This window comes from Desmodus rotundus, chromosome 5, assembly GCF_022682495.2.
Source record: "Desmodus rotundus isolate HL8 chromosome 5, HLdesRot8A.1, whole genome shotgun sequence".
Taxonomy (NCBI): domain Eukaryota; kingdom Metazoa; phylum Chordata; class Mammalia; order Chiroptera; family Phyllostomidae; genus Desmodus; species Desmodus rotundus.
Window position 1 is genome coordinate 41,521,421 of NC_071391.1, and position 24,812 is coordinate 41,546,232.

A 24,812-nucleotide genomic window follows, 5' to 3' on the forward strand; every position below is an offset into this window, starting at 1 on the left:
GATCACGTAGCATCAACATACTTTAGTTTAAAGTCCTTGAAGAGGAAAACCAAGGAAACTCCAATTCAACAAATAGTCTGCACTGGTCATGGTGTTGGGCGCTTGGTGTGGGTGAGATGCCCCACCAGAGTTCCCTCGCAAAGCTCACCCCAGTCAACTAGATTTGTCTGCTGACGACCTTTTGTCAGGATGACATTTTTGCACAATGCACAAAGGACAGGCCAGAGCCAGGGTGAAGAGCAAGGGATGGAGTGGGCGCACTTGTGTGACCTGGCAGAGACAACCAGCTGGAGACGTGGCCAGGCAGCAGGAGGCTAATGAGACAGGCTCTTCACATGAGGAAAGAGACCCATAATTACAGCAACAAGGGCATTAAAACCAGAGGGTGGGGCACCTCCTGGCTCCTCCAATCCCAATCACAAGAAATATGTTTTTGGAATAAATCCAAGTAAAAACAAACAGGCCCTAGGAGACAAAAACAGCTGTGCCTTGACTAGGTAGCTGAATTGGTGGGAGCATTGTCCTGATATGCCAGGATTGCAGGTTCGGTCCCCAGCCAGGGTACAAATAAGCATCAACCAATAAATGCATAAATTAGTGGAACAACAAACTGATGTTTCTCTCTCTCTCTCTCTCTCTTGCTCTCACTCTCGCTCTCCCTTCCTCTAAAAAAAATCAATAAAAAAATATTTAAAAAAACCCATTCATTTAGTGCATTAGTTTCCTGCTGCTGCTGTAACAAATTACCACAAATGTACTAGGTTTAAAAAGCACAGAGTTATTCTCTTACAGTTCTGGATGCCAGAAGTACAAAATCGGTTTCACTGGACTAAACACAGGACTGGTTCCTTCCACAAGCTCTGAGGAGAAATTCTTCTCCTTGCCCTTTCCAGCTTCTGTGGCCACTGGCATTCCTTGACTTGCAGTGCCTTCCTCCATCTTCAGAGTTCACCGCTCCAGTTACCGCTTCTGTCCTTGCCTCCTCTGTCATTGCCTCCTCTGTCTCCTCCTGCACCCCTCGCGCATAGACTATTGTGATGTTGGGCCCACCAGACAATCCAGGAGAGTCTACCCATCTCAAGCTCTTAATCACAGCTACAAAGTCCCTTCTGCCATATAAGGCAGCATTCGTAGGTTTTGGGGATTAAGATGTGGGTATATTGGGGGGACATACTACAATTTAGGCTTAACAGCTAACACCTAAGAGGTGGTCATTTGTTCACGGGGTAAAATGGAAGTAAATCATTTTCAAGGCTAAAAAGCTAATAAAAAGTCCACAACAGCCTAGAAATTGTTGAGAGAGCAAATGCTCTTTAAGCATCAGCCTGGTCAGGGCATCAGTTCCCCCAGGGGAGTCTCGGCAGTGAGGGAGGCTTGTACTGCTCTGGAGAAGCTCCCCTGTGGGGTGGAGTCTCATACATGCTTACATAGTAACACCGATGCTCATTCTTTCTTTTTTGCAGCAAACACTTGCCGAGGGCCCACTCTTTGTCAGGTACAGGGAACCATTCCACGTGGTATAGCGAATGTAGCCCAGCCCTATTCGGAAAACCAACGGGGAGCGAGCTGGCACACAGGATCAGTTTTCCCGGGGAATCAGGCCTGCATTGTACCTAGGCTGCTTTGAGTCTTGCTTTTTGCTAAAACTCCCTCACCCTGGATTGAGGCAGCAAATGTTTACTGCAAATCTTTAAAGTAACTTCCTAAAGTCTGTGCTAAACCTCCCAAGTATGGAGTGTAACCAGTTCAACCACTTTTCCCCTTGATCTGTAACATCTTTCTCTTTGAAGTAATTAGCGACATTCTTTCCTTTGTTATCTGTAAAGGGTAATCACCTACAGCAAACCTGTGCGGAGTAAATGAGGACCATCCTTGACGTACTGTACCCAGAAAAGCAATAAAAGCCTGTCCAGGCAGGGGTCGCAGCACTGTGCCATTCCTTTTTCGCCACAGGACTTCTGTAGTCCATGTGAATTTGTTCATTGCAGCCACAACACAAGAACCCCGCAGGCTGGAGTCTGCATTGGTCGGGCCCTACTACCAAGCTGGGCATTAAGAGAGTGAGAGGTGCTCACGGTAAAGTTCAGGGGATTAGTAGAAGATAAGCCAAAATCCAGGCAGCACACGAGTATGCGAGGAACACGTATGAAGTGTGTAGGAGGCACATCCCTGCCCTCTCAAAATTACTGGGAGCTCCAGACACACACCGGCCTTTTATACTGATCTGAGATTAATAAAGGAGGGTGTGCCATCTGCCTCTCTAGTAACAGAGAGGGATTTTCAGGGAAAATGAGAAGGGAGAATGGAGGGGAGAGGCAAACTACTAAGAAAGCCACAAGAAAGGGAGAAGTAATTTTGGATTCCAAACAGAAAAATAAAGACTTTTGATTGAATCAAGGAAAAGGAAGTTCATCCATTCATTCATGTAATAAATGTTTATTCAGCATCTACCAATTGCCAGGCACTATTCTACCTGGGATGCAGCAGGAATTAAACTAGACAAAGCACGCTCTGTCCTCGAGGGGCTTAGGTTACAGCGGAGAAAGAGGGGCAGTGAACAAGTAGATAAGACATGTGTGTCATCTGGTGATATGTCTTACAGAGCCAAACAAAGCAAGGAAGCAGCATACAGTATTGATGGAAAGGGCTGCTCCTCCCTTTAGTACTTACAGGGCGTCTGCCACGTGCCAGGCAGTGTGCTAAACGCTGCGGGACAGAGGTGAGTTCGTCCATTCATGGCAGTCACTGCACTAAGGCCGGAGGAAACCAGGTCTCTGCCCCAAGAGACCCTATTTTAGGGGAAAAAGAAGAGACAAAAAAATAAAAAAGAAAGAAAGGTAAAATAAGTTGCAAACTGGGAGAGAACATTTGTAACTCATATAACTAGCAAAGAGGTGGTCTCTAAAAAAATGTAAGACTCTTTAAAATCAGTAAGCAAATATAGCTCAGTAGAAATATGGGCAAAAATCATGAGCAGACTTCCCCCCCCCCCCCCCCGCCCCCAGGAAAAGAAACTCCATGGGAAATAAGCATATGAAAGATACTCAGCCTCCTTTGGCGTTGAAATAGGTCCACAGGCCATCACTTTACACTGATTATATTGCCAAAAATTAAGATATCAGACAATAATATCCTGGTGCCTGCAGGTGTTTGGGGAGGTGTCCCTTACACCTGGGCCTGTGGTGGTGTGTTTGGGGACGGGGGCTGGTTAATGGGATGGGAATCTATTGCTTGACTTCTCTCTCATTCAGGCCCAGGAGGCAGGAATTTACCTTTGCCACTGGCAATGGGAGAACTGATGGGGAGAAGGGAGCAAGATTCTCAGATATACTGTGAAGAACCCCCATAACCGTCTTGCCTGCCATTCTGCCTCCCATTGGTCTAGTGTTGGGTACCTGTCATCTTTCTCTCCCAGTAATAAATGAATGAAAGAGCGCTTTGAGTGAATATCTTTTTTAACTAAATCACACCCCCACCCCATCCCTGCAAACACCTGGCTCTGGACCAGGCTCAGAGTAGGAGCTCGTTATGTGTGTTGAATGGATAGACGAATGAATGGATGTATAAAAAGACAGATTGACAGACAGACAGACAGGGGGCTTATAATTGGCCTAACTTCCCATTTCCTTTACCAGCATCCCCTCCCTCCAGCCTTGTCGCAATTTAAACCAGCCGAGGACAGGCAGCTCTCCATCGGGGCAGCCCAGCGCGTTCCGCGAGAGGACTCGGATGGAGAGGGGATCACAGAAAAAGTAAGAACTGTTTCACTAGGAACCAGGAAGCCCCGAGCAACGGGAGCCCCTGGATTCCGCACGGTCCTGGGCCAGCGCGGGAGCGGAGTCAGAGGCACGCGGGAAAGAACGCCTGCCCCTCGGGACGGGAGTAGGGGTGGGGGTCACCGCAGAGCGGGCCGCCGCGCGCCGCCGCCGGTCTGTGCGCGCGTTTTCCGGCCGAGCCCCTCTCCCCGGCCTCGGGCCCCTACCTGTCAGCGAGGCGCTGCCGTCGGTCCGGCGGAGTCGGCGGGCCCGCGGGGTTGGGAGCCGCGCACCGGCCCTCCAGCCAGCCCCACGGCAACATGTTCGGCGTCTCTCTCCGGGTGGGCTCCCAGGGCACGGCGGCCCCACGGGAAGACGCCACAGTCGAGGAGGCGGGTGGGAGCCGGGGAAAGTCCGACCGGCCCCCGGAGTCCGAAGGGTGGACGGGAGTGGGCCGGGAGGCGGCGTCAGGCGCGGGCAGGACCGCGCGGGTCCGGAGCGGAGGGGAAGGGGCGCGGGCTGAGTGGGGGGCACACCGCGCAGGACCCCGTGCGGGGCGAGCGGGGGCGCGGCGCGCGCGGGGCGGGGCAACGGGGCGCAGGGCGGGAAAAGAGGGCCGGCGGGCGCTGTCCGGAGTCGGGCGCTTTCGGCCAGGCGCAGGGCGGAGTTGGAGGCAGGTGCAGAAGCTGGCGCGGCCGCGGACAGGTGAGTGCTCGGGCTCCGTATGACACCTTGGAGGTGTTGGTGTGTTCTCAGGAGCGAAGGTAATGGAGCACCCCCAGGTCTTAAGTACTCTCCCCACCCCAACACCTAGCCTAAACTGGATGCTGGGAGTAGTGGCCCCTTCCCGGCTCATCTCTCAGCCACAATCACCTCTGGGGGATGCTAAACGCAGTCTCCCTTTCTAGTTCTGCCTTTGGGCACCGGACCTTCATTCCAAATTGTGTGTTAGAAGCAATGTCATCAGTCGTTCCACCTCCAGGCGGGGACTCCCAGGGCTTGGCACCCTTGGCTGTAGCGGGGATGGAGGCGGATGGGCAGGAAGGGCCTGGTGACTTTAGCACTCGCAGGTCATCCGCTTGGCTCGGCTCAGGAAGCCTGAAATAACCCTCCTTGTCTGACTGCACCTGACCCATCCTACTGGGCCCCCCCACCCCGAACACTCAGCCTGCTTTGTCTTTCAGCACCTTTCCCTCTCCACGTGTCTCTCAGGCACAGCCCCGCCGTTGTGCCTTGGGCATGGAGAAGATTCCTCTGTGCCTGAGAACTGTCCTGCCCAGGGCAGGCAGGACCAGAGGTGACCTGCTCACATTGTGTCTGGCTAGGACCCGTCCCTGCTCCTTGCCATCTCCGTCATTGGGGTTACGATACTTCTCTTGGCCCTGAAGAACATGAACTCAAGGAGGAGACATCTTATCACCTTACAGAACCCTGAAATGAAGTACTCACTGCCCTTGGTTGAGAAAGAGGTAATGAGTCAGCCCACTGTCAGCAGGTGAAAGAGAGGAGGCCAAGAGTGGTGGGGAAGGTGCTGGCTGGGAAGGCAGGGTGGTAGGACAGGCATTCACAGCCTCCAATTTGCTCCCCCACTGCCTTTGTGTGTACGTTCATGCTGGGAGAGCCCCAAAGGGAGCTAGCTCCTATCCCGGGCATCTGAGCTCCCCAGCAAGGTTTCTAGGAAGCTGACAGAACCTGCCTTGTTTTCTGTTTTATTAGCAAATCAGCCACAACACCAGGAGGTTCCGCTTTGGACTGCCCTCACCAGACCATGTTTTAGGGCTTCCTGTAGGTGAGTAGTGTTTGATTTCATTACCAGGACTGGGTGAGGAAACTCGGAGACTCAGCTGGGGTGTACAAGTTGCCCTGCTCCCTTGCCTGAGACGCATCGGCTCAGAGTGTTTGGGAGACGGGCTTGGGAACAGTGCATTCCCTTTCTCACTGTTAGAGTTGGGCTGACACAGAAGTGACCTTGCAATGAGCATTGAAAAGGGGTGAGTCTAGAGTCAAAAGCTCTAAGATCTTATCACAGGTGCCTTGCTGGGCAACCTTAAGCACGTCCCTTAACCCCACTGAGCCCAAACTATGAAATGGGATTTCCCCGGCCTGCCTGCCTCTTGGTACGTTGTGAGGATAAAGTGACTGATGGATGTCAAAATTCAGAAACTGCAAAGTGCTGTCTGTGTACATGGGAAGGATGAAAGACACTGATGTTCCCCTACAGTCAGGAGGGAAGCCCAGGATCTGAGGGAGAGTCAGCCCCCTCCCCCCAACTACCACATGGATTCTCAGCAGGGGCCTCAGACCCATTCAAGGAGGCACCCATTGTAAATACCAGCCCTAGAAATCCTAGAGTTCTGAGTCACCCCAATTTTAGTCTGTAACACTACCAGACAGCTGAGTCAGTCTCACTGAGGCGGAAAACCTCTGCCAGGTCCACAGCCTAGGAACCCGGGACTCTGTACGCACTGCTAGTGCCTGGTGGAGATCCTCAACACGGCCTGTGTACCTGGGACAAAACCACGACCTCACCTGCAGCAAGTGTTAACACGACCCCTCAGGCAGCCAGCCTGGCTCCTCAGCCTCTTTGCTGTGTCCTGTCTCTGTCTTCATCCATGACCGCTCAGTGTTGGCCTGCCTTCTAGCCCCCTGCCTGGCCTGTTGGCAAGAGGGCTAAAAGAATAAAAAACTTTGAGAAATAGCGTATATTAGAATCTGTCATGGTTGCTCTCTCCTCATCCCTGGTGTAGGCAGTGCAAAGTTAGTGGGACAAGGTGATTTAGAGGCTTCTGGGAGAGTCTGCTATGAGTCTTCAGAGACTGCTGATGCTTCCCACCTGGGCTGAAATGAAACTGGTTAGAGATGGGACCTGCGGGATCAGCCTGGGCAGCCTCATTTTCTCTGGGGATGCTGCCAGGCCAGGCCCAGGCTGGCTGCAACTGAAAGAGCCTTTTTAAGGTTTCCAGTTTCAGAGTAGTTCTCAGAAGGAAGCTGCCTCAGGCTTTCATTGCTGGGTATCCCTGGTTCCCCGCCAGGCCATAGTCAGTCTTTGAGCCTGTCCTTTCTTAACCCCAAGAGTTTGTGCCTCAGGCCTCCTGAAAGACTTCAGTTCATGTTCCTGAAGCTACTGGAGAGACTGGCCCCTACAGCGATCCTTCTCTCCTTTTCCTCCTTCTCCCCTCCCTGTCTCTCTCTCCAGGTCTCCACTTCTGTCTCCTGTGTATACAGTTTCTACTCCCTCAGACGCTCTGGCACAGAGCTTCCTCTAGCCTCTGTCTCTCAGCGTCTCTTTATTGCAGCTTCTGCCCTCACCACTAATCGCCTTGGTCACTGAAGTCTCCCATGGTAGATCCAGCAGAAGTCCGAACAGCCCAGTGCATCACGTGGCACTGGGCTGCAGTTATGATCCACAGGTTTCTGGCCACAGCTGGGCCAGCCATTTCTATCCTGGATGGTCAGAATTATATGGTTCAAAACGTCATTACTGCCTCTTACCAGAGTCATCGCACAGGAAGACACAGTGCTCTTTCTAGGACTCCTGGTGCGTGGGCGTCCAAATCCTAGGGCCCTACATGCCTGTGACCTCTGGTGTTCTCTGTGCCAGGCAACAGGTTACAGGTGAGGGGGCTGTGATTCACTCACTGACTCCGATGCATCCAGTTAAGGAAGAAATGACTTTGTGAAGGCAACATATTTTGCTTGAAAAGGGAAATTCCCCTTTCTGGCATTTTTAATACTCAGCCTCCAACAGTGAGCTCTTCCCGCCCCACAGAGTACTTTGACACAGTAAGCCTGCACTGACAGTGGTTTCCTGTACGTGAGGCTCAACGACAGTGTGATGGAGGCGGGGCAGGAGTAGCACCCCCATTCACCCAGAGAGATGAAGTGACTTGCCCAGGGTTGCACACGGAGTGACAAGGAGAGGCCTAAGATTCAAACATCTGAATTTGGGCTCCTTCTCTGCGTGGCCCTCGTCCCATGCACCCTGCCACACTATGCACCCCCCTCCCTGAAGCTCAGTTCTTTGGGAGAGTCCTGAGTGCTACTTAGGCCAGCCATGCTCACTCAGCGTTTGATGCCTTTCCTGTAGGTAACTATGTCCATCTCTTGGCCAACATCGATGGTGTTCTGGTGATCAGGGCATACACACCCGTGTCCAGTGATGATGATCAAGGCTTTGTGGACTTAATTATAAAGGTGAATGATGCCCCCCTTGTCCAGCTGTCCCATCCTCACAAACCTATTAAGGGTGGTGTGGTGAAGAAGGGACATGTGCCCTGGACATGTCCTTTAAACAGTGCGGCTGTGGACCTGGTGAAATCTTCAAGGGTAGCTTGGAGCAACTGAGTGCCGAGGATTTTCTTCGCATGGTTGCCAATGGCAAATGCATCCCTGAGTTGTGTGCGGTTGTGGCTTCAGGTCTGAGGCTGCAAAATCCATGCTGCCTTATTTTCCAGATCTACTTCAAAAACGCACACCCTAATTATCCAGATGGAGGGAAGATGACCCAGTACTTGGACAACATGAAAATTGGGGACACCATTCTTTTCCGAGGGCCAACTGGGCGCCTGTTCTATCATGGGCCAGGTACTGGGGTTCATACTGGGCCTCCCACTGGGAGGAAGATCATCTCCTGCAGTGGTTCCATTGTTCTAGAAAACTCCTCAGATGTGAGGCACACGGCCTTGCCCTTAAAGTTGTCACACATTCATTCACCTACGCATTGCACGAGATTGTTGGCATCATTGAGGTAGGGGAGTGACTTGGTGTTTCCTCATCACCTGATACATAAAATGTAACCCACCAATGCTGAAAAATGGACAGATGGAGTCCACACGCCTTCATTTACTCACATGTTCATCATTTACTCACTGATGCGGGTGACAGTGCTCTGTGAGGCTCCCTAGTCACTTCAGCGTCACCTCCCTCATCCCTCAGAAGAAAAGATCCAGTGACTGATTGCCACGGAGGCCCAGGCGCTATCCCCACTATGTGCACCAGGGCTGGCCAAGGAGGTCACCCTGGCTGGCTCCTCTGGCTTAAAATGGCGCAGCCGCTTCCTTAGGCGGACTGGCTGCCTGGAAGTCCTGAGGAAAGTCAGTGACCTTTTGCATGCTCTCAGGCAAGAACTCCAGAAGTCAGAAGTGCCCTCTGTGCTTTCAGGGAAGTTTTCAGTCAAAGAGAACAAAACAAGTAAGCCTGAAGAAAAGCTGGCCAGTCAACTGGGGATGATTGCTGGGGGCACAGGTAAGTGGCTTCTGGGGGCTTCATCCAGAGGTGAGCCCTGAGACCTCTCTGACTTTTAAGTCGCTTGATCCTAGAAGGGGTGATGTTTGAGAGAGTCACTAGCCTGGCTGTTTTAGATGGGAATGGAGGGTCAATGACAGGCCTTGAAACTGCCCCTATGTGCCCTGCTCCCCTTCCCCAACACGGTGGCTGCCCAGGAGCCCTGGGAGCCTCTAAAGTCAGGCTGGGGACATGGAAGAGGCTGGGGGCCAGGCTGGGCAGGCCCACACATGGTCCCTCAAGGACTCCTGGGTCCTGCTGAAGCCTGACTCCCATCTTTTGAAAATGAATGCCTGAAAGAAGAAAACAAACATGTAAGGAGACCTACAGCTTGCCAGACACCCTAATAGGCACCTTTAAAACTATCACATTTACTCATCATTAATTCTGTTTTACAAGTGAGGACCCTGAAGAGCTCAGACTGGGCTCAAATCACCCCCATCAGGGAGTTAGTGAGGGAGCTTGGAGTGAACCAGTTCTGAAACCAAAGCCAGTGCTCCTTCCATCTTGCCATCTGAAAATGAGAAAGGGCTTTTCATTTGTTGTTGCATTGGGAGGGAAAACCAAAATGAAAGGCTGTTCCCCACTTTTAGTTTGGGGGGGCATACAGAAAAGCAGAGCTAGGGCTCAGCTGCTGCAGAGCAGGGCCTGGGCACCGAGCGTGAGCCCTGGCCAGCCCGCGTACTGTGTTGCAGGGATCACGCCCATGCTGCAGCTCATTCGCCACATCACCAAGAACCCCAGAGACAGGACCAGGATATCCCTCATCTTTGCGAACCAGGTTGGTTCTGCTGAGTCAGCCCTGAGCTCGCAGGGGTGGGATGGGTGGAATGCTCTGTTTGCTGAGCCAGGCTCTGCATTCCCTCCTCCCTGGCTGGCCCCCTGAGCTCACGCTGCTTGAGTGCCTGTGGCTGTGGGAGGGCTGGTGAGAAGCTGAGTCAGGGCCTGTTGTTCCTTCTTCTTCTTCTTTTTTTTTTTTTTTTTTAACTCTTCTGTCCCCAGTCAACCCAAAGCACCGTGCTTTCCTTCCTTCCTTCCTTAACACACGGTTCTGTCCATCTGAGTACAACATCATAGCAGCCCTCAATGCAGATTTTGGAAAATACAGAAACATATAAATATTTTACTTATTTTTGTCCTTTTTCTCTACATGCTATGCACTTACAATTATATACACACAGATATGGGGTTTTTTAGTTAACATTACCATACAGCCATTTTCTTCTCATTAAAACTATAAATATTTTCATCAGAGTCTATATCAAGTTGCACCATAATTTACTCAATCTTCTACATTCAGATTGGTTTTAGTTATAAATGAGAGTCGTGAATAACTGTGCCTAGACTTGATCATTGTAGGTTATTTTCTTAAACAGAATCCCAGACGTGGCATTATTAGGACAAGGACTATAAAGAGTTTTAAGACCCAGGCCTTCTGCGCAGCATCACTGGGCCCGTGGCAGGTTGCCTTTAGCTTTGGCTGCCTTTTCCTTGAATGAGGCTCCAGCCCCTGCTTCTCTCCTTTGGCCCTCCAGTGCTGAGTTATTTTATATATATAATGTATATATTTACTGCCTTAGCCCCTTGCACTCCCTGCAGAAGATCCTGGGCCCACACTAAGCTTGTCTCAGTTGGGTTTGCTGTGCCTGGTGTCAGTGTGGATGTTGGAGGTGGGGCTGGAACCTCTGAGTGAAGCCACCTCACTCTTGCAGAGCCATGGCCTTCTGGCTGGAGGGCAGTCACCCAGCTCCCCAGCTCACACGGGAGGGTTTGTTGTGCAGGAGTGCAGGCAGAACTCTCATCTGCCGCGGGAGTCTGCGGGGAGCACTCAAACTAGAGTAGAGGTAGCTTGGCCAGGAGTGTGCTAACCCGTGAGCTCAGCCTGGGGGATAAGCAAGAAGTCCCTGGAGGGGCTTTGCTCATGCTGCTGCTTTTCTAGACAGAGGAAGACATCTTGATGAGAAAGGAGCTTGAAGAAGTTGCCAGAACTCACCCAGATCAGTTCAACTTGTGGTACACCCTGGACAGGCCTCCTGTTGGTACGGAGCCCCTTGTCCCCACCGTGGGTCAGCACCAGACTAGTCCCTGGGTGGGTTGGTTTGATTGTTAGGACTGGGCTTGGGGGCTGAGCACTTGGGCTCTGTCTCCACATGGGAAAGATAGGAATTTGAAGGAGAGAGGATTTGGGATGACCTGCCTGTAAAGGCAGTCAGAGGCAGGTGTCCGATATCTCAGTAGCACTCCACTCTGCGCTGAGTGTCAGGAGGGACACTGAGGCACTGGGCCACCCTGAACACCCACCCTACCCTGCACTCCACACAGCATCCCACAGAGGCATCCCATACACTGCATCCAATATGGCCCCTGACCCCACAGCACTCACCTCACCTAGATAGCAGTCCTCACATGCTGAGCCCCAGACAGCACCCAGCCACCACTGTGCACACCACACCCTACAAGGCCACCACACCCTTCAGGCTGCCTTTGCCACACTGCAGGGAGCTGTGTCCACCTTGTCATACAGCTCACTGCCCAGCAGAGGGAGCCGCCCCACGGAGACAGTCCACAAACCCCGAGACACACTGCCCTGCAGGGCTCCAGCTGGCCGGTTTGATTCGCACCCTCCTGGCACAGCACACCTCACTGTCCTGTTCCCCGTCCTCACCAGTGCTCACTGCAGGCAGACTCCAGCCAGGAGCCTCACACCCCGGGATCTGGTGTAAATACTGAACAGAGCCGCCTGGCCGTGCCCAGTGCTATACGTTGCAGCCTTCTGCAGAGAACAGTAGTACAAACTTCTGGGCCTTAGACAGCAGCTTCTCCTCCCTCTCCCTGGCTTTAGGGAGGGACAGCAAGAGGCCTGGGGTCAGGGACTCAACCTGGCACCTCCACAGCTTTTTTCTGCTTAATCTCAGGCTGGAAGTACAGCTCAGGCTTCATTACCGCCAACATGATCAAGGAGCACCTCCCTGGTCCTGGGAAGTCCACGTTCATCTTGGTGTGTGGCCCGCCACCCCTGATCCAGACAGCCGCTCACCCTAACCTGGAGAAACTGGGTTATACCAAGGACATGATTTTCACCTACTAACACCTTCTTTGCTCTTAGCCAACTTCCCTAGTCCCTTACATCTGTCTCAAAGAGAGTTTAGCATCACCTTGTTCAAAAGTGCCTCCTAACGTGTTCTTGGGCATGTTGGTGCTCCTCTCTTTGGGGCTGGCCTAAGAAGGGTTTACAAGGCTGGGAGCACAATGGCTTCTGGAATCTTCTTGCTTGGGGAGGCCTGAAGAACTCCATTTTAGTATCTTTCCCCTTGGTCTAGTGAAATAAACTTCAGTACAAAGTGGATAACCCATGAGGTGTGGCTCTGTGGGGGACCCACTAGGCACCTAGAAGGCCTTGGCTGCCCTACATGTGAATTGGCTCGTGTGTGTCGATGGGAGGTCAGAACTGGCAAAAGTGCCAGGGCAGAATTGACCCCCCCCCCCCGCCCTCCACCGGTGCTTTGTTTCTAAGATCAGTTCTACTAGAAGGCGCAGGCCCCTCTGTGAGCGCTCTTCCATCTATTGTGGGCGACCCCCGAAACGGCAGTGGTGTTCAGGACACACACATCAGTCAGGGCAGCAGGTGAATCCGCAGGGTAGGTGGGCTCCAGGAATCCCAGACTCCCTGCACTTTGCACGACAGGTGGAGGTAAGAGGGGGTCTTTTTGCTAGCACCCTCTAGACGCCAGGCCCTATTCTTGTATGGTAGGGTAGGGGTGGGTACAGACAGAAGCTACCGAACTTGCAAATAAATTTAGATTCCAGAAGCTACTCCTTCAATCTTTCATATCAAAAGTGACCACTCTCGCCATGTGCTGCCCATGGCCAGGAAGACACACTCCTGCTGTCACCTGAGCAGGGGTAGCACCCCTTCTCCACTTAACTATGTATAATCCTCATAACAAGCCACACATCCTGTGGAGATTTTGTTCTTCCAGTTATAGATGAGGAGGAAACTGAGCCTGGGAGACAAAGTTATTGTCCCCAGGTCATTCAGCCAGCAGGTGGCAGAGCTGGGCTGCAAACCTGGCTCTGTTTAATTCCAAGGCACTCCTTCCCTTTTCACAAAAATTAGCATAGCAGCAGCCTTGCTAAACCTTGGTGTCGCTGGATTCCTCATTCAACATATACAGGGTTAGGGAGAGGGAGGAATGCACTGGAAAACAGGGTGACCTCCCCCAGGGCTGGTGGGGGTGGGGTGCTGGGAGGCAGCCCGTCTCCATCCTTGCATGTGTTCAGCGCATGCTCACGGAATCCCCTACCCAGAGAAAGGTTCTCTGCTGGACTCCATGCAATGAGTAAGATCCTGCCCTCGGATATTTTTCTTAAACACATATCAATGTGCTCGTCTCCTGCTTTCAACCTCTTACTGCTTTCGCTGGTCCCCTCCTGGCCACCCTAGGTCTCCGGGATGCATTCCAGGGCCCTGGTCTACAAGGCTGTTCCTGATCTGGCTCCAGGTGACTGCACCGGATTTTCCTTCCCTGGGCCCCCCACTCTGACCCCACTCCCTGCCTCTGCAGTTCTCAACCAGAGGGGGTCTTACCCACCACCCCCCGCCCTGGGGAGTATTTGACCAAGTCTGGAGACATTCTGGGTTGTCACAGCTAGAGAAGAGGTGCTTTTGGCATCCAGAGGGAGAGGCCCAGGGTGCTGCTAAACATCCCACAGCACTTGGGACAGCCCCCAACACCTACAGGGCGGAGGCTGAGAAACTCCGCTCTCATCGTACCGGCTTCCTGGGATGTGTTCAGATCTTCCAAGACCATTTGGCATGGTTGGGGAACCTGCTTCATCTTTCAAAATTCAAATATCACCTCTACCTTTGAGCCTTTTTGCCCTGGCCCCCAGTCCAGTCCTCCATGAAAAATGACAATGTGCTGTTTGAGGCTTCTACTGGCGCATCTGTGACATTCAGAACACTCTTACCTGAAACAGATCTGTGTTCCCTCACTAGACCATCAGCACCCTTAGGCAAGCACCTCACGGTCATGCCTTACCCCTAGCCCTCCTTAGTCCAGCACGGACGGTACTTAACCTGACATAGGCAGGAGTGAGTGGAGGGGGAACTCAGCAGCATGGATCTCCCAAGCCAGGTGACCACCGGGAGCCCACCTACAGCACGTGCTTGGCGAGTTGTGTTGAGGGTGGGTGTGGTGAGGGAGAAAGATGACACGTTACTTCAAGGTGAGCCAGTAAGTGCTTGTGCTCAAGGGACACAGGGACCTCCAACGGAAACACCAGAGCAGGCTTCCTGAAAGAGGCTGTGCCCTCTGGGTCTCCACAGGCAGCTTTTGGCCCTGTGGCGGGACTAGGAGAAAAGTACATCGCACGGCGAGGGAAAGACACCAGCGCAGGCTCGAGCAGGGCTCATGAAGGCTGAAGATTCAAAAGGGCTTGGGTGCTGAGGAAGGCTTTGAACTCTGATCAGTGGTAAATTCTGGAACCAGGGAGTTCTTAGCCAGAACGGTAACAGGAGTAAAACAGTGCTTTGGGAAGGCCACTCTGGGGCGGGGGCAGAGAAAGTCTGGAGGGGACCTACTGGAGACCAGCTGTGAAAATCAGAGAGACGGGACCTGAGCCAGAGCTGTCACGGGAGAGGAGAAAGGGGGACCAGTCACTCAGGGGCAAGACGGGCTGGGAGGTCCCTGTATGGCAGGGGCACAGGAATCTCTCCTAAGGTAGGAGACACCTGAGGTTTGTAGGCTTCTCTGGAAGATGGAGAGTTGCTGTGGAAACATCGATTTGAGATTTCCAAAGGCCTTCCACTGGGGGGAGCTGTTTGATCAGGTGATTGTGTCTGAGGCTGATGAGGGAAGGGCTGGGGCGAGGGCGGGGGCGGGGGCAGGGGCAGGGGCAGGGGCAGGGGCAGGGGCAGGGACAGGGGCAGGGACAGGGCCAGGGCCAGGCCCTTGAGTCTGTGAGTGTTGGAGACGTCTCTGCTAGAGGCTGGGAGACCCGGCAGCTCAGAGAACCTAAGACACACTCGCTCTGCACACCGAGGGTAGACTGAGGGCAGCCAGGGCCGGGGTGGGAGTCTCATTGTTCCTTTCCTGTTCTCACCCCAAATACCCTCATGCAGACCAGATCCCTGTGAGTGGGAACACATGCTTCTGTCTGGAAGCAGCTCAGGGAGGGGGCTCCTATTATCATTTCACCCGGCTCAGTCTCTACAGAATATCCGGAATACTTTCAGACCTTTTTTCCCAGCAGAGCCTTTATGAACTCACAGACCTTCCCCTTTGGTGTAAGATCCTCCCAGCTGTCACCAGGAGCAGCAGGAGCCATGGAGTCTGAGCCGACATCTCACTGGCCCCGCGCAAAAGCGGTCTGCAGTCAGGTATAAAAGTACAAAAGGTATAAAAGCTGTGGTGAAGAGCACAGCACGGCCGAAAACATAGGGGCGCTGAGGCCACCTCCTGGACATCTGTCCGCAGCCCCACTTCCTCCCGTCAGCACGCACGTCTGAGATGCCCCGCCTGCCTCGGTCTGGGCTGTGAAGTGGCTGTGTGCCAGCTCCCCAGTGAAGCAAAGCCTCCGGGCCCCTACACGTGCCTCTCTGGGCTCTCAGCCATGAAGAAGTCATCTCCAGTCCTCGGAGTCGGGAGCAGCCAGGCGAGAGTCATTCAGCATCTGGTCCTGGCTCAGCATGGTCTGAAAGGACACAGCCGAAGGCGCAGCTGAACAGGGTCTGGGTCAAGGCCGCCCTGCAGCAGCTACATGGGAAGCAGCAGGCACTGAGTGTGGTTCCATCTGATACCAGCGCCCCATGAGTTCATGGTGTCCCAGGGATTCCACGTATTGGGTCAGAATAGACAGCACTCTCAAGATAATAAATTGCTCATACCTCAGAGGCAAAGTTGCTATTTCAAGGCCACCAGAAATCTATTAGAGGTGATAAGGGCAGAGCTGGGTGGATTCATCTAAGTGTGTGAGCCAAGAAAAAAAAAATGGAATAAAAATGATCCTACTTGGATTCCAGGTGACGCCCTCCTCCTGTTATGCCCTTGGATACAGCCTTCTTATGTGTCTCGATAGATGGGCAAAGGACAGTGACAGTGGCCTCAACGGGACAGATGCTGCAGCCAGTGAGCTCACTGATGCAGTAGATCAGGAACTAACGGGCCCTGAAATGCGTGGGGCCACAAAAATGTGAACCCTCCCAGTGACTGGCCTTTTCCTGCTGGCTCTAGTCTGCCCACGAACCTTGTAAGGAGGATATCCTTAGCCCCGCCTTACAGATAACTAAGCCAGGGCTCAGAGAGAGAATGACTTGCCCAAGGTCCCAGAGCAGGGGCTTGAGCCAGGCTGGCCTCACTAGGGGGCTGCTCCTCTCCCTAAGACCATGCTGCCTCCCCATGGTATGGTTTGTCCCCATCGGGCACACCCAGATGTGCTCACATGACTTGATATCCATGATGTCAGAGGCATGACAGGAAATATGTGCGTCTCATGGGCAAAGAGGGTAGAAGAGTGTCCACCAGGCCAGAGGTAAGGCCTGGGCACTGGGCTGACTAGGCAGGTGACCCAGAGCTGCTGAGCATCCCAGTTTCCTCTGAGATGCTCTTCCTTCCCAGCAGCTCTGAGAATGGGAAGAGGACCTGAGGCCTAGCACGTGTGAGCTGGTTTTTGCTCAAGGTCCATAACCCTTCCCAGTGCCCTGAACAGCTCAAGGCCCAGAAGCAGGCCAGTGGAGAAGGCCTCTGCACCACTTGCTGCTCGGGGCTGGCTCAGGCTCTGGCCTCAGCACCCAGCACCATTCCTTGTCCTCTCCCAGCAGAGGTGTTGATGACACAGGCTCTGGAGTAGGGACAGGGCTGTCCCAGGCCTTGTACACCACCTCACCAAACTCACGGGGCCTCCCGACACCTACTGTGGAGAGAGGGTCAGGGTCCTACCGTGAGGCGGTGAATGTCTTGGGAGAGGAGCCCTATCTGCGTCACAGTGCCTTCCGAAGGTGCCATCTGCAAAATGGGCAGCAGCCCAGTCAGCACACCTGGGCTCCACTCATGGTTCACAGGGACAGCATGCGAGTCCCGCCCTGCTCAGGTATGCCCACTAGGGGTGCAGACAAGGAGTGGGCCAGGCCCTGAGAGTGACAGGTGGGCAGAGCACATGCTGCCTGTCCCCGGGGAAAAGCAGAGCCTCTAGTACCCACACTGCCGTGTACACGCTTTCCTGGGTCCCCACCCTGGCACTAGCTCTAAGAGTACCCCAGTGCAGGGCACAGGCAGGGTCTGTCAGAAAAGGCCCTTTAGTATGTGTTCAGTGCTCTATTTCCAGAAGCTGAGATGAAGGGCTTCAGGAGGCTGAGTACACTGACAATTTCTGGCACCAACAGGTCCCCAGACGCTGAGGCCTGGTCTAGGCCCGGGTGGGCATCCTTAGGGAGCTGCTGATGGAGCTGCTTCACTAACGGGATAGCCCTCCCCTCCCTTCACCTTCAGGTAATGCTGGCCCGCTCCTTCTCCCTTGAACTTTTTGGGCACTGTAAATTTGGAAGCATCCTCTGAGGGTATCGCATCACATATAACCAACCCCTCATTTTACAGGTGGGAAAATGGGGGCCCACAAAGGGATAGAGGCCTTGCTTAAGGCTGCACAGAGAATTAGTGACGTAAGTCCATGCAGAGTTTGAAAACAGGCACATGCAGGGATCCCCTGAGTGGGATAAGAAATAAGGGACAGGGCCCGCCCTATGTGGCTCTCCAACTGCAGAGCCTGGGTGCCAGCCTTGAGGAGCAGGCACCAGCGTCAAACACCGGCCATGCCAGCTGGCGAGCCTGTCCATCTCTCACTGGCCAGACTTCAGGGGAGACTAGAGGCCATGGCCTGAGGTGACAGGCAGTTTAAGAAGCAAATCTGAGCATTGGCTCCATCTAGGACAGAATCAGAGTGCCCTCAGTGGGGTCACAAGGCCCCAGGCTTCCAGACAGTCTGGATGAGGCTGTTATGCTTCCGCAGATGAGGCCCTGGGGGACCAAGTGGAGCCAAAAGCTGCCCTGGGGCAAACTGGAATCTCAAGAGCAGGAGCCCAGACTAGCCAGGCGTGTGGCTCCCTCAGTCCTTGGCCAGATGAACCCCGTCTGGAAGGTGCATTATCAGTTAGTCAGCCTCTAAAGCGGGAGGACAGGTCTGCTGCAGTGCTGCCAGCGCAGACGGGCCAACCTCCACAAAGGTTACAGGCTCAGCTAGGTCCATAACGGAAGCTGGAAAAACATGTAAAAGGACAGAAAGTCCTTCCAGCAAGGCCGCCTTCTTGTCTCCCCACCACCCCTTCACTAGGTGGCTCACGCCGCTGAAACGGAAACCAACTTTGGGGGCTGCATGACAGATGTGGCTGACGGTCAGGATGTGCACGGGACTCGAGGGAGGTGGAGCCTGAAGCCACAGGACCTCCTCTAAAGGATATGGGCTGGAGGTCCTTCCCGGCCCCACCCCCCACATCCAGGACACTTGGCAACCCTGTGTGCACCCGGCTGAGGGCCCAGGCTGGTGCTGCTGGCTCTCAAGCTGTGCAGGGAGCAGGATGCCGTCTCCAGATGTGCTCAGCTCTCTTCCCCCAGCAAGACTGAAGACATGCTGCTCTGTTTGCTTTCTACATAAATACTGTTTTTATTACTAGAAGGAAGCGACCACCTGTGTAGGAAGGCACATCACAGTTACATCGTCACTGCGGCAGAAAGCCCTGCTGCTGTCCCTGTGACCTCAGCCAAGACGCTGTGGCCCGAGGCCTAAGGCACTTGAGATTGGCCCTCAGCTGAAGCACAGTGGGGGGACCGAGAGCTGAGCCTCTGGGGATTGTCCATGGTCTCTGGACCTGTGTCCAAACTCGCACATTTCCACTGGTGCTGAAGATGGACATAGAATCACTAAAATTGTACAGGCATCTTTAAGTGTCTTTCCTCCCCAGTCCACCTTTGGCAGCAGTTCCCAAAGTCTGGCCCCTTAGCAAAGGTGCAACTCCACACCCAGGCCACCCTCGGGGTTGAGAGAGAGACCGGCCCGGGGGTGCACAGTAGCTGGACTGTCCTCTGAGAGTCATGCGCGTGTGCAGGGGATGAGATGCAGTTATACGGTGACACACACGGTGTTACTGTGAGTTCTCAGGGTGCACAGACAGGACAGGTGACAGGCATCAGCTAATCTGTCCCACCTGGTCCAGCCCATCCACTTCGGGGGCATCAAGTGGGCTGAGGCCCCGGTAGCCACTGTAGACCCTGTCAGGGACACTGTCGCTGGGCTCCATTGGGCAAATGTAGTCCGTGGATTCATCGAACTTCTTTTTTCTTATGTTTCCAAAATGTGAAAATCCCAGTTTCCTTGGCTAAAACACAGCAAATGCAAGATTATGAGAAGGTTACCAAGCTGGTGTGCAAGTATGACTGACAATACAATGCACAGCAAGCTTCTGAGGGAAGGAAGGCCAACTGCTTCCAGAAAATTCTCAGCAAAATAGAGCTCCTGTAAGCAATTTCTGTGCTGGGGAAAGACCAACAGACATGTAATCCTGAACATGGAGAGCTGCTCCTCGAGGCTCCGTTCCTGAAACTCATGCCCTGCTGCCCCAGTAGTGATGGTGGTACCTCCCAGAGGGGTGGGGTGGGCGCTGGGAAGCCTAGAGGACCTGCCTCACCACAGCGGCTGGTGCCACACAGGGAGCTCTCCCTTCCTTCCTCTTGCCCTTGTGGAGCCACGTGGGCCAGCCTTGGGTGGCCCTTCTCCAACTCCGCCCAGCAGTGTTTCTGCCTGTCTCCTCCAGACACACTTCCTGTCCTGCCCCCTCGGTGAAGGAGGCCTGGGAAGGACATGGTCTGAGGACGATGTGGCTCAGGCAGGTCAGGTGGGCTTTGTGGTGTTCAGAGAGCCCCAGAGGGCGGTGCTGGTGCTTGGACAACCTCGGGGCCTCTGGATAGCTATGTGCCGGCCACTCCACAGGGTGACCGGGGCCAGATGCCAAGAGGAACACACCCTGTGTTGGCAGGAAAGCTTTGACCAAGATACCCCACAGCACTGTGGCATAAAATTGGGCTTGACTGCCCGGAGCCCGGACTCAGGAAAATTCAGCAAGGCAAGCTTGGGGTAGACAAGCTCCTAGCCTCCTGAGAATAAGTGCTTCCTGCACGTGATGTCTGTGAAAAGAAACCTGCACTTCTTCCTTGGATTCGAGAGTGGCAGGGAAGTGGCCTAATGGAGACTAACAGACACGAGACTGGAGCAGAGGCTGAGAGAGCCTCCTCGTGTGGGTGGCACACACTGGTTTGGCTCCAGGGGTTGGCTCAGCTGCTATACCACATGAGGGCCAGAAGGGAGGCCTCTGTGACCGCTGCAGAAAGGGTCCGGCAACTCACCCGGACTTTGGCTGTGGTGGTCAGTGGTGTGTAAGCTGGTGAGGTCATTTTCTCTCTTTTTTCCTGTTCAGCCTCGGGACCAATCAGAGCATTGAATTTGGTGGTTAGGTGGCGTCTGAGAAGCGTCTTTTGTGGTGGGATATTGAGAAGCATAGCCAGGGTGTCCCCAGTGAAGCGTGGCTCCAGGATCTAAGGAGAAACCAGACAAACCACCCAGTGGTGACAGTGGTGGCCCCAGGTGATGACACTAAGAAATGGCCTCATGGGCCTGGGAGGGACTCTAGGGCAGGGGCTGAAGCTCACCCACTTGACCTGGGTCCTGCTCCCCCCATCTACCCGGCATGGGGCCTGGCTCTGAGCAGACCATCTCATTTTCACAGGCCACCAAAGAACTGTGACCTCTTAGATAAGGCTGCCCCCCAGGGTCCACTCTGGGTGACTTCCAAGCCACCCCTTCCTCCTTTCCCCACTGGCTCTGCCACTTGACAGATCCGAGTGATGATAAGGACTGTATCTCGGCAAGAGCAAGTTAGGTTTGGGTGGCCTCCCACTCACTTCCCCAGCCCCCATGTTCCCTTAGGAGGAGGTGGGGCTGAGGGCTGACTCCCACGCAACCCCTTTGCCCTGGAATCTTCTGGGTCTGCGGCTAGAAGTCCTTCCAGAAGCCGTCTTGTTTCTATGGAGTATATTAATTCTCAACCACAAGTTATCAAAAACACTCTGTGATTTTGATGTATACAAGGATGAGACTTCGAATTATACAAGGATTTCATATGAAATATCAATTATTTTTACTAGGACTTCAGTCTAGCCCATAAGAAAGCAGTTTCTGAACAGCCCAGTTTCACTGAGTCAGGGGCCAGTCCAGAGAGCCACTCACGATGAGACCTCCGTGGACGCCACTCCCGCGGAGGTTGGGTGCATACTCTGCCAGGTCCACGGATCGCAACCACTCCATGACCCTGTGGTTGGACCACTGCACAACTTCTGAAGGAGAAAGGTTACTCTGTGAGGGCAAGAAGAATGAAGAAATTAGGTCCGCTAGACCCCACCATGGTGCTGTGTGGAGCGGCCCCGGGGAATGAGCCTGCCCCATGCCCCCCCAGACGATGACTCGCACGCCTAAGCGGCGTAGGCAGCAACAGCAGTGGCCTGAGGGCCTTTCCATTTCCAAGAAATAGAGCTCTCATGGCACCTTGCAGGATTTTCTACACTGAGACGTCTATTTCAGAGCCCGGCTCTTCCCTCATTCTCTGGTGAACTTTGGACCCAACAGTCTCAAAAGGCATACAGTCACTCACTCAGTGGTTCAACACAACTTCACAGTGGACTGTCAATTATGAGCAGAGTGTTTTGTAGACAGACAGAGAGTCTCCCTAGTGTGGCCAGATGTTTCAGGAGAGCACACGTTAAGAGACTCGTGCCTAAGTGCCCTCAAGTGGCAACAGGTCTTCAAAACACCCAGCTTGTGCCTGACATGTAGAAGACATTCAACACGTATGTGTTGAATACAGAAAAAGTAGGTGATGGAGGGTAGAGGTGGACGTCCTTAGTCCCTCAGGAAGCTGAGTTAATCTGACGGCAGAGTTAGAGTTAGCTCCCGAGAACGCAGGAGACAGGGTGTTGTCACAGCCCGTTAGCTTCAGGGCCCACCAAGAACTCTGCGGTTCACGGAACATTATACAGACTTATCCAGCATTTTGGGCTGGTCTGTCTACCTATGCTAGCTCTTCTCTAGCAAAACCTGCTCATGGATGCCCTGTGCACCTGGGACCGGAGGCTAGTGAATTTCCTATCTACCAAGAGGGAGAGCTATTCCAAACTGTCGGGTTCCTTATGGGCACCTCGTCTCCTCGCCTTTGCCTCCTTCAACAGCCATCTTTCCGATCTGTCTCCACCCTCCCTCTTCTGTGCACCACTTCCTCATCTCCTTTATCATGATGGCGTTGAAAGACCCGCTGCTGCTGCCGTCTGGCCCATAGCATGTGTCTCCCCGGGGGAGGGTGGGAACTTAGAGGTCCAGTGGGCCCTGTGGCCCACAAAGTACAGGCCATGGGGTATTTGGGGCGCCACAGAGCTCTAGCGAAGGAGAGTATCCCAAGCTCTGCGGTCCGACGGGCAGCCATTTCGCGGTGATGGTACTCTTGTTTTCTCACGCCCAGTGGTACCGGGGCCCTGGCTCAGGGCTACCCAGACAGTCCCGCCCTGCCCTCACCTCATCAGCTGGCCGCCGGTGCAGGCAGTGGGGGTTGAACGTGTTGACGTGCAGCACATGGATGGCACATTTGATGCTGAGATGATGTAGTTGGCTGGTGACTTTTAAGAAGAGTAGATCATTCTGGAAGAGGAAGGTTTTGGTTGATGAACCAGTTTCCAAAGTGACAAAACAACCCTGAGGTTCCTTCCCAGATGAAACAGACAAGTCAACCCCATCTCAGCAGGTGCACACGGGCACACCGACAGCTTTTCTTCCCTGTTTGTACTTGGTGTGCACTTGGCTACTTGGAACTGCTTATGTGACAACTGACATGATTTTAAGACCTTAACAATGTGAGGAGGTGGTGGAATCAAGGTTAAAATAGCCACCACGGGGACACCTGAGCTGGGTGCTCACAGGAACAACCAAAATACTGAGAGGAAAAGCCCTTACCACAGTGAGGTACTGCAGCATGCGCCCGTCAACTCTGGATTCGTGAAACTGGTCTTTGTACTGGGGTAAGCCGATATCATCAAGCCACCCTGCACAGAGGGGAAGAAACAGGGGCGTCAGGACTCACGAGAGTGGGAGAGGGTGGATGCCAAAACAAGGGGGCCGCGAATGGTCATTCTGGAGCTCCAGCTGCACTCCCCACAAGGCTTAGTGACCCATCTGCCTTTCCCAAGGAGACAGCCGTCTTGGCGGCACATTCTCAGGGAAGCTCTGTCCACCCCGAGGAGCTGCCAGAAACGTTATACACATATGCCTGCCCTTACGTGTCACCCAAATGTGGTCCAGAAGCGCAGACTTCTCCTCCTGTTTCGTGTTGATGGCTTTTACTGCTAAAACCAGCTTCTTCCTATGAAGAGGGTGCTTAATTCCCAGCTCCTGAAATTGAAAGATGAAGACAGATGTGGAAGTTCGGCAGGCGGCTTGGCCCTCCGAAGATGCTCTGTGGGTGTAGACATCCCACCTGGGAGGCAGTGGAACCCTGCACAGTGTCAAGGGGTCAATTTGCAGAGACAGGGAGTCTTGCCTCCTCTCTCCACTCCCTTGTATGTGGATTGAGGGTGGAGGAGGAGTGGGGCGGGGCGGGGGGGGGGGGGAATGGTCACCTCTCCAGGCATTGATTTGGGGAAAAATGGGAATCTCCTGGTCTCAGGTTCAGCCCTTACCTTTTCCATGTCCTGAGGGGTAGCTGTCAGTAAAGTGTGGCCAGAAGTCACCCACTGCCTGGCAAAGATCACGTACTGAGCCAGGCCAAAGTCCTCCAGCCACGCACACACGCGCTCTGTGCTCCACTGGGCGAAGGGGGCGTTGGCGTCACTGGGAAGCAGGAAAAACACCCTGTCCTGTTAGTGGGAGGGCCTGACGCTCCATCCGAACCTAACTGAGCCTCACAAAAGGGGAGCTATGTTTTAACAAACCATCCCCACCATGGGATCTAGCTGAAAAGAATTCCACTACAGCACACTCATTTGGGGTAGCCTCCCAGGGGTGTCAAACTTTTGGCATCTCTGGGCCACACTGGAGGAAGAAGAGCTGTCTTGGGCCACACATTAAATACACAAACACTGATTAAAACTGATGAGCAGAAAAAAGGTTTTAAGTACATTTCCAATTTTGTGTTGGGCCGCAGTCATAGCCGTGCTGCACCACACGCATGCGGCCCACAGGCCGCGGGGCTAGACACCCTTGCTAGAGTTCCCTGGGAAATGCCTGGCCTGAGCCGCAAATCTGTAAGTACTAAGAGCATGGGGCAGGTGCGTGATCCTCGTGAGGCCATGTTTACATGTGCTCCTGTCCGTGCACAAGTGTACACGTGTCACGAGCCCCATTAGGATGAAGAGCCACAGTTGAATCATGCTTTCAACAGGGTGCAACACCATTTTTAGGAAAACACTCAGAAACTAGGAAATGGGGGTCAGTTCTCTAACATAAAAAAAACCCAAAACCCTCCAATCAACAACAGCTAATACCTTATTTATTAATGAAACAGTAGGGGCATTCATATTAAAGCCTCTAAAAAAACCATATTTTTAATTAGTATTAATAACACTGGTCTGAGAGTTGTAGCCAGTATAAGAAGAGACAAAATAAAAACAAGTATAGCTATTAGAAAAGTAAAAATAAAGCCATTCCTTTCAGATAATATGACAGTTCACCTAGAAAACCTAAGAGAAC

At 53.3% G+C, this 24,812-nt stretch overlaps 2 protein-coding genes across 11 annotated transcripts in view; one reads left to right on the forward strand and one right to left on the reverse strand.

The window, feature by feature from the left end:
* Window positions 1-3,720: 3,720 nt before the first annotated feature.
* CYB5R2 (cytochrome b5 reductase 2) lies at window positions 3,721-12,367 on the forward strand. 3 transcript variants are annotated; one of them, XM_071221442.1, is made up of 9 exons: window positions 3,721-3,752; window positions 5,081-5,224; window positions 5,472-5,544; window positions 7,843-7,949; window positions 8,210-8,339; window positions 8,916-8,999; window positions 9,734-9,819; window positions 10,978-11,077; window positions 11,954-12,367. In XM_071221442.1, exons 2-9 carry the CDS (start codon window positions 5,147-5,149, stop codon window positions 12,124-12,126), a joined length of 831 nt encoding a protein of 276 aa, XP_071077543.1. In that variant the 5' UTR covers window positions 3,721-3,752; window positions 5,081-5,146; the 3' UTR covers window positions 12,127-12,367. The 3 variants fall into 3 exon arrangements, with proteins under 3 accessions (XP_071077543.1, XP_053781678.1, XP_053781679.1); XM_053925703.1 differs by lacking the exon at window positions 3,721-3,752 and adding an exon at window positions 4,044-4,096; XM_053925704.1 differs by lacking the exon at window positions 3,721-3,752 and adding an exon at window positions 4,377-4,460.
* A 2,721-nt stretch (window positions 12,368-15,088) lies between these two features.
* Window positions 15,089-24,812, reverse strand: part of PPFIBP2 (PPFIA binding protein 2) — a 130,347-nt gene continuing 120,623 nt past the window's right edge. For 2 of the 8 annotated variants that reach the window (XM_045194004.3, XM_024559087.4), the window contains 9 exons: window positions 23,804-23,954; window positions 23,405-23,516; window positions 23,082-23,170; window positions 22,647-22,769; window positions 21,312-21,437; window positions 20,432-20,620; window positions 19,237-19,407; window positions 16,979-17,044; window positions 15,091-15,734 (listed from right to left, as the gene is read on the reverse strand). In XM_045194004.3, coding sequence (XP_045049939.1) covers window positions 15,663-15,734; window positions 16,979-17,044; window positions 19,237-19,407; window positions 20,432-20,620; window positions 21,312-21,437; window positions 22,647-22,769; window positions 23,082-23,170; window positions 23,405-23,516; window positions 23,804-23,954 — 1,099 coding nt within the window. In that variant the 3' untranslated portion in view covers window positions 15,091-15,662. Of the gene's footprint in view, window positions 15,735-16,978; window positions 17,045-18,670; window positions 19,408-20,431; window positions 20,621-21,311; window positions 21,438-22,646; window positions 22,770-23,081; window positions 23,171-23,404; window positions 23,517-23,803; window positions 23,955-24,812 lie in introns of those variants that run through there. The other 6 variants (XM_071221443.1, XM_024559090.4, XM_045194000.3 and 3 more) reach the window with 5 other exon arrangements.